Here is a 12,503-nt window from a genome sequence, read left to right on the forward strand (position 1 = left end):
CAAGTCACTGGAGAGTGTTGAGCAAGTGAAAAACAGTCTAATCTATCACGCTGGCTGCTGTGTAAAGAGTAGACTATAGGGGGCCGCTGTGGAAGAGGGGAACTGTCAGGAGACCACTGCAATCATCAAGGTAAGAGCTGTGGTGGCTTGAATGAAGGTGGAGGTGGTGAGAAATGGTTGAATTTTAAATCTGTTGTGCAGGCATAGCCAAATAAAATTTCCTGCGGTATGAGAAACATCGGTATGAGAAAAAGGGAGTCATTCAGGATGACTGTTAGGTTTTTAGCCTGAATAATTGAATGGAAGGTTATGCAATTTGCTGAGGTGGGGAACACCAAGGAGGAGTAGCTCGGGAGTTGGGAAGAGAAGTTATGAGCTCTGTTTTGGAATTAACCTTGGGAGACCTATAGGATCTCAAACAGGAAGTGTCTAGTAGGCCACTGGCTAAATGCGGCTATGGGTGCAAATTTTGGAGTCATTAGTCCAGAGTTATTTAAAACCATAGGGTTGAGTGAAACCATTTATGGAGAGTATATGAAAATGAAAGACAATGGGTCCTCAGTGTGAGCCCTGGAATAGAAGAAGCAAAACCGACAAAGGAAAAGAATGCTCAGAAATAGGGAGAAAGGTGTGGTATTTTGAAAGCAAATAGTGTTTCAAAGGAAGGGAGGTGAGCAGCTGAGAGGTGACTATGGGATTTGGCAGCGTGAAGGTTGCTTGTGGCCTCGACAGGCATTGCTTCAGTGGACCAGAGGGGATGAAAGCCTGAGTGCAGACTACTCAGGAAAGACTAAGATGTAAGAAAGTGGAGGTAAGAGGATAGGCACCGCTTCTTAGGACTTTTGCAATAGAAAGAAGGTTGTAACTGGAGGATGCAGCCTTGAAGGAAGGTTTGTTTGGTTGTTTTTAAAGTTCGGTCACACTGGAAAGTCCTGAGCAGGCAAGAAGGAATGAGGAATAGACTTTAGGATTGGGGCAGAAACAATAATAGGGGGAAAACAGAATATATAAGTTGCAATGGAAATAAGTGAATAGATTGGAGGTAGCAAAATGAAGAGTTTATCTTCTGAGTGCTTCTATTGAATTAAAAAGTAAGGCCATCAACTGAGAGTGAGGATGGTGACTTTGAAGAAGGAGGCATTTGAAAAGACTGAGGAATGAAATAGTTACCTTGGAGGGTAGAAAGGTGCATTGACCACAGAAATTTAGTGGAGCTGAGTAGTTGCCAGTTTGGCTGTGTGGTTTTCTCTATCCACATTTAGTTGCTCAGGGGCAGGGGAGAGAGGGAAGAGGGTTAGGTTTAACCAGGACTAGTATTGCCAGGCAAATACAGAGGAAGGAGAGAGAGAACAAAAGGCAGGTGTATGAGGAGTGTTTATAGGGATGGGCCATAGAAGCTAAGCTCAGTAAAATGGGAAGTAAGGTCACGAGGGGATGATGGTCAGTGAAAAGGTGGCATTACCGGCAAAACAGTGGATTACTGCCACATAAAGAGACAGCAAATGGTATCATCTGCAGATATCCTTTAAAGTGCTTGGGGTTTTAAGGGATTGAGAATGGCAATAAAGAGAAAACAGAGAAGCTGCTTGCCTCTAATAATATAACGTGTGTGGGGGAAGTAGATATACACTGGCTCCCATTAGAAAGAGTGGGCAGGAAAGCAGTACTCTCAGACGATAGCCAGGTTTTGGCCGGGCGCAGTGGCTCATGCCTGTGATCCCAGCACTTTAGGAGGGCGAGGCGGGCAGACCTTTGAAGTCAGGAGTTCGAGACCAGCTTGGCCAGCATGGTGAAACCCCGTCTCTACTAAAAATACAAAAATTAGCCGGGCATTGTGGCGGGCTCCTGTAATCCCAGCTACTTTGGAGGCTGAGGCAGGAGAAGCACTTGAACCCAGAAGTTGGAGGTTGCAGTGAGCCAAGATCACACCACTGCACTCCAGCCTGGGTAACAGAGTGAGACTCCATAAAAACAAAACAAAACAAAAACAAAACAAAAGAAAACAGTGCTAGGTTTTGATTAGAAAAGAAGTTAAAGGAACCACTCAGAGGAGAATTTAAGGATTATAGATATTTTGCTGATGTGAGATCATGAGTTACAGGAATCATGTGGGAAAGTTTGGATGGTTAGGTTGAGTGGTAAATTGAGTTTTATTTGGGGACACACAGGAAGAAATAAGAGTACCAGGGGGAAAGAAAGACTCAGAAGATTTGTATTTCACATAAGGAGGCTCCAACTCAAGAAAGAATTATGTCTAGAGCTGGTTAATAAGTGAGTTTTTGTGAAATCTGCAATCATTTCCATGTAGAAAAAATATCATCATTCTTAGTCAAGTTCCAAGGTTAATTCCCAAATTCAGGTGAAGATTAATGATATTCATAAGAAAGTAGAACCTACCCACTATGTATAGGAATGTTTCTCTAGATATTTGGTTTAGAATTTCCATTTGGAAGATGATATCTGCCTCCTCCTGGCAATGGGGCCGAGAGTGCCTTCACGTGCTGAGCAGTGGTGGTAGAAACTAGCAGTGTTCACTTTGGGTTGTAATGGTAGTGGCCTTGATTCAGAGAAGAGGCTAAGCAGAAATTGGTGTAACATGGATGTGAGATGAGAAAATGGTTTCCAGAGGCAGGGTCAGTGATGCAAAAGAGTCTGGGTGTGGTGGCTCATGCCTGTGGTCCCAGCTACTCAGGAGGCTAAGGTGACAGGATTGCTCAAGGATGGGAGTTCAAGGCTGCAGTAAACTATGATTGCACCACTCCAGCCTGGATAACAGAGTGAGACCCTGTCCCCAGAACCCCCAAAGAAGACGCAAAAATAGGGCAAGAATGGAGGACCGGGAAGACGAAAAGAAGGAAGGCATTCTGGAGGTGGCAAAGGAGGTGCAGAGAGGATAATGAACCTCAGGAGAAATGAGTGTGGTAGAGTGAGGAAGGTGAGATGAAATGGGGTTATTCTCCTTCCTTGTGGCTACTATGGAGATGCTACCAGCAGCCTGAGAGTGGCGGCCATATGCTATGAAATTTTGGATTATCTTCACACATTCTGTTTTTTCTCATCCTTTTCATATTTTTTTCTCATTTTCCTCCACTTTTCTTTTTTGTGCTGGTGCCCTGTCACCAACATTGTTGCTTAGCACTGGGCTGATGTGATGAATGGGGTAAAGGGTGGTGGTTCCCAGCCAATGTAGAGGAGAAGGAGGTGGGAAGAAAAGAAGTTCCCTATGAGCAGTTGTTTTGGGAGCCAGTTATCAGGAAGTGACAAATGTAAACTGGGTTTCTATAAGCTGGGGCACTGACAGAGTCTATGCATATCTATTAGAAGAGGATCATGCATTCCTATCACTAATGACATGAAGAGAGTTGATAGGAGTTAATAATTATATCTGAGTAGAAAACCTTATGTGTATATTTTGATTATATTTCCCATAACTAATATATTTGCTGACTTCAAGTTGTGGTCATCAATAGATCATCAATAGATATAATTATATTTATTTCAATGAGTATATGTTTGTGTTTTATGAGCATGTATTGAAATTCGCAATTTTGTACTTCAAGGGCACACATCTCAGATACCATTGTCATAAGAACTAATGTTTCACTTAAGAAGATTTCATCTTTGGGACTGACATACATAACATCTGAACCCACGGATTTAAAAGCTTTCTTTGTGCCAGCAGTGATGTTAAAGCATGCTATATATTATCATAGAATTACTATCCTTTATATGTTTTGGTATTAATTGCATGAGGTATTATAATACAAGACGCTCTTATTTTAGAGATGGTTGAGTCTCTTCACAGTTTTTAAAATGAGGAATGATGAAGAGTTCCTTGTGAGTGAGTGGGAGCCACTTTCCATGTGATCCAATGTTGATTTAATTTCACAAGATCAAGATCAAAAGCAAAACATGACTGTTACACATCTAACCAAATACATATGGTTATGTGAAACACAGTATATTACAGTGGCTAAAGATGACGGCTCTGAAATCAGATAGACCTAGGATGAAATCAGCTCAGCTTCTTGTAAGCTATGTCTGCTGGCAAGTCATTTAACTTCTTCAGGCTTAGTCTTCTCATAGTAAAACTAGAGCTACCATGGAATGATTTGCAGGATGCTTGTGAGGACTAAGTGAAATGATGTAGGTGTGTGCTTAGCAAAGTTCCTGGCAATAAGGAGTACTCAATAAGTACTACTAATAATACTAATGAAGTTAACTATTGTTGACCAGATGGATGGAGTATGGAAATGATTCATGGGATTGTGGCGGATGCTCTTGGTCCTTAGCCCAGATTCCTTTACCAGACCGGTTCACCCATTCTCTGGCTGCTGAATGCTGGCTGCTCATGGTCACGGCAGCTCCTGCTGCTGAACAGGCCACCTCATTGCCTTCCCTCATGCCCCACCTGGGGGAAGGCTTTAGCCAATGACTGACATGAAGTGCATAAGACTGGCCTGCTTGCCGTAAGGCGTAACCAGTTCTCCTCTACTTAGGTGAGCCCAGCCCATGGCCCAGCCTCCTTTGCCCAAATCTATGCTAAATGACTTCACTTGCCAAATGAGTCAGGGACACAATGACTCAGCCTTTCATGTGGAAGCTTCCAAAATTCTAAAAAGGGATCTTAAACACACACACACACACACACACAGAGAGAGAGAGAGAGAGAGAGAGAGCACTCCCAGGCCTGTATTAAGGCTAAAGGTAAAATTAAAATATAGTAATTAAAGTTATACTAAAATTTAGTTCTGTGCATCCTAGTGGTTAAAGCAAAGAGAAGAGACACAATAGTCACATGGTTAGCATTAGTAATAATTTTCAAAAGCACACAATGCCTCAGTACTTTGGTCTAAAGAATTTATCCTCTGGGGCTTCACAGGGAGCCCATGAGTGGCAATGGTGAGAACCATCCCTATGGTAAATGCAGTTGTGTGCTGTTTCTAGTCATTTCTCATAGCATATTCACTGATGGCTTTAAACCCAACTGCTGTTCCTCTCAGGGCCGGGAAAGAGAAAATCAGTGTAATCCAACAGCATGATTTTATGGGAGTCTGAATTAGTTCAAAGATAAAATCTTGATTCTCTAGACTAGAGGAAGGAATATGTCCTTTCAACTCTCCCCTGTTCCCTCCACCCAGTTCTCTCAGATGTGTCTTTGATTGGAAATTGAACAGCAAGTAGCTACAGGTTTGTTTGTTTGTTTGTTTGTTTGTTTTCTTTGCATATGCCTGTGGAACAGGTTTTCTGTGTTGCTGCTTAAGGTCTGACTTAAGACCTTAAGTCAGGCAGATTCACAGTGTTTTGTGAGAATGAACTGTGGCACCAAGACTGCTATTTTAACAAAGGCCTGTTCTACCTGCGAAGCGCAGTAGGCTGAAGACGTTCCTGTTTTCTCTTGTCATGTTTTAGTTTTAACCTGGCCTTCAAAAAGAATGTTCTGCAGATTATTCGCTTAGGTAAACCCAGTGGCTGCACACTGTGTGTTTGCTTACAAATGCTCCTTACAGTTCGAATCACTTCTGAAGAAGGATAAGTTAAATAGTAAATGAGGAGTTTACAATGCATTGTGCGCATGTCAGGGTTTTCTGGTAACCTATCGAATCCATCATTACAAAGGTAAGTTAGGGGAGAGACAGGAAATATCATCCTTGCTCCTGTTCCAAATCTGTTTCTCACAGAGCCCAGGAACTATCTTCTTTCGAACATTAGAAAATGTGGCACAACAAAGCTGCAGGTCTTGAGAAAGAATGTCCCCCTCTCTTAAAAGAAATGTTCTTGGAGGGTGGCCTGGATTGTTTTCCTTGAAGATTTTCTAGAGTGAACAGCTGTAACAATTTTCTATAATTTGCCTTGGTGCAGATGCTGAAAGAGAGCGTTCACAATAAAATATATGCAGTATATGTAATTTCAGCTGGATGTTCTGGGGTTTTAAAGTAAAAATGTGTACCTGCAAGCTGTTTTATAGTTTCTCAGTCATAATTATCTCTGTTACACAGAAGGCTACAACTGCAACTCCTCCTTCATGTGCAAGCTTTCCAAAAATATCTTGATAATTTTGCATATTCTGCAAGCCACAGTGTTCTTCTTGTGTTCGATTTGGGAAGTGCGTTAAAATGTTTAATTTCTCTTTGCAATAAGTTTATGACGTAATCACATCAACGGGGAGGATGGTGGATAATCTATGGAAGAAGCGCTTGCAAAAGGTACAGCAACTGGAATGGATGTCGAGTAATACCTGCTGCAAAATAACTTCAGCTAAAGTTATGTGCAGCATGACTGGACATAATGCTTGTGTATTGCAACCCACATTATTCTATTGATAAAATGGGAGAAAGGTGTTGGAGAAGATGGTGAGGATTCTTAACAGCTGCAGCTTGCTCCCTTCCTCTAGGGAGTTTGTGCTCATGCTTGTAGCATTCCTCAGGGGATGGATAAGGAGAGGGGCTGGGGTATCACTGCGAAGCCAAATCCCCAGACAGTTGATGAGTGATCGCTCTGCTACACATGTCCCCAGTTAGCTCAATGATTGACCCTCTCTCCAATTGTCAGCCCCATTTCTTGACTACTTCATTTGTCCCCGTTGCACAGAAATGTATTTTCCACACTAATTACAAAATGGACTGCTACTGATGCCCTTCATTACACACATAGTTGCTGAGCACCTCCAATTAAGTTGTTCAATAGTTACCATTCGGATTCCACTGGTCCTCTCCACCCAACACGAACAAGAAGTTTTCCACCTCCACAACGCAGTGGTGGGCACTGTTGTATGGCATAACTGAAATTAAGGAAAAAAAAAAGACATATGAAATTTTCCATCTCAGGATTTGCTACCTTGGCTCACTGGCTATTTGTTTCACTGAAGTGCATAAAATGTGAGACTGACTCAGAGGAAGAAGAACGCACAGGTAGCCAAGCCGCTAGTCACCAATCCAGGGATCCCTATGCAGTGACTCAGCGGTGTGTTCCCAGTGGTTTCAAACCCAACCCCTTTTGACTAATTTTACATAATGTTATTCCAGAAATTAGTCAAGAACAACCTGTCATGCTGCTTTCAATTCCTAGGTTCTCCTAACCTGCCTGATGATGTGGATAGTGATCTGAACGACTGACACTCCTAAATGGTCAGGGCTGGGGTTACTTCTTGGAAGAAGTATCCCTGAATACACTTGGAGCCATTAAGATGCTCTGCCCAACTTGGTTTGCTGGCAGTCTTTCCATAAACAGACTCAGGGTGCTTGGTAGCTTTCTATTCCACAGCAATGAACAAGCTGAATTTCCATACAGTTTTAAGTTTTTAAATTAAGGTCCTGCTGATTTAATGCCTCCTCCAAATGTATACGCTTAATTTCCTGTACAATGTCATTAGCAGCACAATCACACATTTTCTATCTATCTGCTTAGGAGCTCTTCTGTAACAAAGATGAAAACTGTCAGGAATATCACAAATATCTATTCTCCTTGCCTCTCCCTTCTTTCTGCCCAAATGTGGTGGATGTGAGGAGGGGACATTATTCAGAAACCCACTAATGCCAGCTTTCTCTGTATTTGTTCTGATTTACATTTCCTTTAGGGAGACACAAAATACCAGAATAGGATGCTCCTGTCTCCTTTCGTGCTGTGCAGTGTTAGTCTCTGCTACAATAATATCCTATGGTAAATGTAAACGTATAGAGCATTAGTTATATCTCCTACAGTGGTTTGGGCCCAGTAGGAAAAATGATGTCCTTGTTCAGCTCATCATATGGGCACCTTAAATCTAGGTGAGGACAAATGGGGAGGTGATGTGCATGTTCAGGCAGGGAACTTATTCCTTGACACGGATCAACAGAGCACTTAAGAAACCAGTGCAGTGGGAAATCAATATGAGTCAGGGCCAACTCTTACTTTGTGCTCCTTTGCCAATGCAGAGAGAGAGAAAGTGAGGAGACCTATCTCACGCCTGACTTATTTTGGGTGCTATATAGCTCTCATTTCATTTTGTTTTTATTATCTTTTATTTTTCTCAGGAAGCATTTATGCTGGCTAAGATATGTAAATAAAAAATAAGAAACAGGCACAGGTTTGAGACTTACAACACAGCCTCTGAAAGAGCAAATCAGATCATTTAAGCTTCTTACCATGGGATTTTAGGAGTTTTGTTTTGTTTATTTACCTACTGACTTATTTATTTGTACTGTAAATATGCATTGTTTTTGAACTTATACCCACAAGGCAGAAGGCATTGGTAGGTAAACCTCCAATCTGGGGGATAATGTAGAAATTGGGTGGGCAGTGGTTTGTGTGGTCCACGAATCAGGTCAATTGACTTTGACAGTCATCTCAAGAATGTCCTTTAGCCCATCAATCCTCAGTTTCTCTCTTTGAAAAACACTTTTACCTGTGTAGATCCTGCAGCCTTCACTACTCAGAATTCATTGTGGCAGAGTATACGTGAGGCTCATTGAGCAACAGAGGTGGAATATGTTTGAAAGATTTTCTTCCCTTTAATTAGTTCATCATTGTTTGGAGCATAATTTTGGTTCCAAAATACCAAAAACAAAACGAAGCTTCCGTTATCATATTGTGAGCAACCTGGTGCCACTCCAGTTAACGGTAACATCCTCTGGCCAGTGGTAAACTTACTCAGCATTAATTGTCAGCTGTATGCATCAATTCACTTGAGATACAGAGCAGTCATAGAGGCCATCAGCTACAACGAACTTATTCTATGACCACAGCTCTTCAAATATTTCTTTTAAACTTTCAGTCAGTTCAACATTTTGCCCAGATCTTATAAATAATGAAAAATGGTATTATTATTTTTTAAACCAGAAGTCCAGCTTCATAATAAAGTACAGTCTCTGAAAATAAAATGACACTTGTGTTTTGTTCTTGCCATTCATTTGCTCTCATTCAGGCAAGCAGAAATTAAGTGAAGGAAACAATACATGATTTATTTTTAAGCCTCTTTTTCATTTGATTACCCCTATTGTTATGCTTTATGCAAACAAATGAAACTATTGCACTAAGCTAACTATTGAACTCTTCAAAATAAGAGAAAAGAAGGTCTTTGAAGTCCTAATTTAAAGGCTACTTGAAGGAATTCTCATCTATTTACACATTTTTACCCTTGTTTTAAAACTTGTCTGCTATATTTCTTGGCTGAGCATTTCAGTACTCTCATTCCTGAATTATTGTCTTTTCTGAATTATTAGTGTGGATTGAGAGGCTATAAATATACTCAAATGCTCATTGAAATTATTCTGAATATAAAACTCTCCCAAATTTATTTTAAAAAATCTATATTCAATCAATGTTTGAATTTTGCAAAAGACCTAATTTCTTTGACTTCTGATTAAGCCCAAAGAAAAGCAAAATAAATAGGGTAGTGAACAAGAGCAAACAATTGTTTAAAATGGCCTTGGGTACTGCACTTATTGATTTTCTTTTAAATAACCACAGATACATGCCTGCTCCTTTCCAGATTTCTCCAGAGGTGGGCAAGTGTCTCGCCCGCACAAGCAGGTAGTGGGGGAGGTTTGTACTCCAGGTTCACATACAGCCCAGTGTGAGTTTTTAGCGTGTCAGTCAGTGAGTTAGAGGGAAAGGGGAAAGAGAAGCTAATCAGGATGAAATGAGATTAAAGGCTGTCTAATTTTACAGCAACTGTGATCCATCAGCCACTGTGAAAGTGACAGTGGAAATGAATGATGGAGACAGACAGGTGGGGCTGTACATTTCACTGATTTATCCTCAAATGCACTGGGCCTTATTTTATTGAGTGAACATGACCGCATTTATCATGACTGTCATCTAAACCCACTTCCCTCCATTTAAAAAGGTCACTTTACTCGGAGTAGGAGAGAGGCACTTTCAAATCAGATTCAAAATCTAATAACACGTGTTTATAAGGCCCTTTGCGAGACTTCTCAACTTTATTAAACAAACAGGTAGTGCTAGGAGGAAAGAAAAAAAAAAAGCCAGAAAATTGGAGAAGAAAACACTTTTCATCACCTGAAGGGGCACTTCATTTCATCTCTAAATTTCAAGCAATTTGTACCATTTTTCCCTTCCACTCCAAGCACTCAAAATTCTATTCTAGTCTTGGGAAATTAAATAAAACATTTACATTTAATACTTTCAATTAAGAAAGTAGGAATCAGGTAATGCTATAAAATAAACTTGGAGAGGATATTGTCACAGTATTTACTCTGCAGAATGACTAATCATCACACAGGAAATAGATGTTAGCAATTGTAACATTCTGAATCTCTGCCACAGTTAACTTATGTACCTGTTAATTGTTTCCCCATAACTTTAAGGCCATAAAAATCTCATTTACACAGTCTTTTACCCCTCCCTGTACCAGAGCAATAAAATGTCCTGAGATCTTATGCACAAAATTGGTCTCTGTGGATGGGAAAATGGAGTCAGACTCTCTGGGAATTCTCTGTTACTTTTTGCAATAATAACCAGCACTGACCAAACATTTACTATGTGCCACATATATGTACATTAAATATATAATTATATTTATCTATATTATGACTTTGGAAATACAAAAACAGTTGCATTCTTGCTATTCATTTGTTCACACCTTGGCCAAGCAGAAATTAAGTGAAGGAAATAATACATGATAAAATATACCGATAGTATATTTACCTAAATTGGCTCACATCTTCCATTTAATACAACTAATTGTAAAGGAGGCATTACTCATTCATTTCATTTTTTTAGAAATACTAAAAGGCCTTGAGAGGGTAAGTCACTTGTTGAAGGTCAGACTCGGGTACCGAACGGCAGAGATAGAATCCAAACATGGGGATATCTGGACCCCGACTCACGCCCTTATCCATTTCACTCTACTGATTTTCAATAGGTATGTTCATCCATCCAGCAAGTAATTACTGAGTTCCTGAGTGTTCAGTGATGGTGTTTTTGAAATTTGTGTATAATTTTTTATATTGAATCGTATTTTAAACGTGTTTATTGCTATGATATTTGAATGAATCCTTAAAGCAAGAAGACATTCCTTTAAATGATTTCCTATAAATCTGGATATTCGAATAGCTGGTTTTCTTAAAGCAGAGTACATTTGTTTGATAGAGCCAGAAAAAACACTGAGAAAATCAGCCAGTTAAGGGTGGGTAGAGTCTGTTGGCAGATTTTTTTTTTTTTTAAGCAATGAGGACATATTTCAACCTTGAAATTTGAAATATCTTGGTTACAGAGGCTGTTTTCCTGGCCTATAAGATGTCCAGGGGTCTTGTTTGTATTCCTGAAGGCCTTATTGTACTAGAGATCCACACTACTGTGTCTCCTCTTCTCACATTTTACATCTAAGGAATGTAAACCTCTTCCAGCAGAAAGCATAGGTATCCTTTGCAACCCCCAGATTTTCATGAATATCCAAACAAGAGATTGCATAGGGCTGTGCCAAGAATATAGACTTGCTAAATAGATGGTTATTGAATGTTTATCAATTAGATGTAACATTTGTGAAGGCCTTGATATTTTTGGTCTCAAACACATAAGCTTGCAAAACTGTCAGATATAACAAAGTTCTCAGTTGTTTTGAAAAAATAATTAATGCCCATGGTAAAAATACAATCTTAAAAAAAAGGACATACAGAACAAATAAGTCTTCCTCTTACCCTCGGCCCGCCCTCAGCCTTTCAGTTCTCTACCACAGAGGCAATCTCTGTTACTATGTTCTTGGGTTTTCTTTCCAGAGACATTATATATCTGGGTCATTTTTGTTAACACAAATGGCAGCAGCATACTATAGACATACTGTTTAGTGTCTTGCTTTTTCGCACTTAATAATACATTCATTCATTCATTCTTTCTCCATTAATCAAGTATGTGTTTTTGTGCTACTCCATGCCAGGCAATGTTGTACCTGCAGGGGAGGTCATGGTAAGCAGCAAACCAGGTACACACTAGTCAGGGGAAGCACATAATAAACACAGACACAAAGAAATGAGCTCTTTTGTTTGAAATGATAAGTGTAAGAAGAAAAATAAATCTGGGTCGGGGAGAGGGAGTGGCAAGATTAGTGAGTTTTACCAGTGCTCAGGGAAGGCCTTTCTGAGTAGATGACTTGTGAGGAGATGAAGTGAGTGAGGGAGCTGTCCAGGGTGTAGGTGCAAGAATAGCAAATGCAAGACCTTGAGGAACAGGTTTGAAATGTGTGAGGGACAGCAAGAAGACCAGAACACAGGGATCTGAGATGAGGATGAGGAGAGAGGCCCAGGGCAGACCAGTGCAGTGTGGAAGGACATGGTCAGAAGATAATGCTGGCATTATCATCCACTGAAATATTTTAAGTTGCTGCACAGTGTTCCCGTTGATGGGCATTCTATCATTGATTCCATTTCCTTCTGATGGTTAATTCATTCAACAAACATTCACTAAACACTCATTAGGTGCAGGCACCTTTCCAGTTGCTGATAATACTTAACTGAACGAGGCAGACAACATCCCTGCTCTCCTAGACCTTATATGATAGAGAGGAA

At 40.3% G+C, this 12,503-nt stretch overlaps 1 protein-coding gene across 1 annotated transcript in view; it reads right to left on the reverse strand.

Moving 5' to 3' along the window:
- The window catches only part of KLHL14 (kelch-like family member 14), a 102,583-nt gene that overhangs the window by 14,960 nt on the left and 75,120 nt on the right, over positions 1-12,503 (reverse strand). The window contains exon 5 of the mRNA XM_011974443.1: positions 6,692-6,781. Within this exon, the coding sequence (XP_011829833.1) occupies positions 6,692-6,781 (90 nt within the window). The remainder of the gene's footprint in view (positions 1-6,691; positions 6,782-12,503) is intronic.

The sequence above is a fragment of the Mandrillus leucophaeus genome, unplaced genomic scaffold (assembly GCF_000951045.1).
Source record: "Mandrillus leucophaeus isolate KB7577 unplaced genomic scaffold, Mleu.le_1.0 Scaffold145, whole genome shotgun sequence".
Classification (NCBI taxonomy): Eukaryota; Metazoa; Chordata; class Mammalia; order Primates; family Cercopithecidae; genus Mandrillus; species Mandrillus leucophaeus.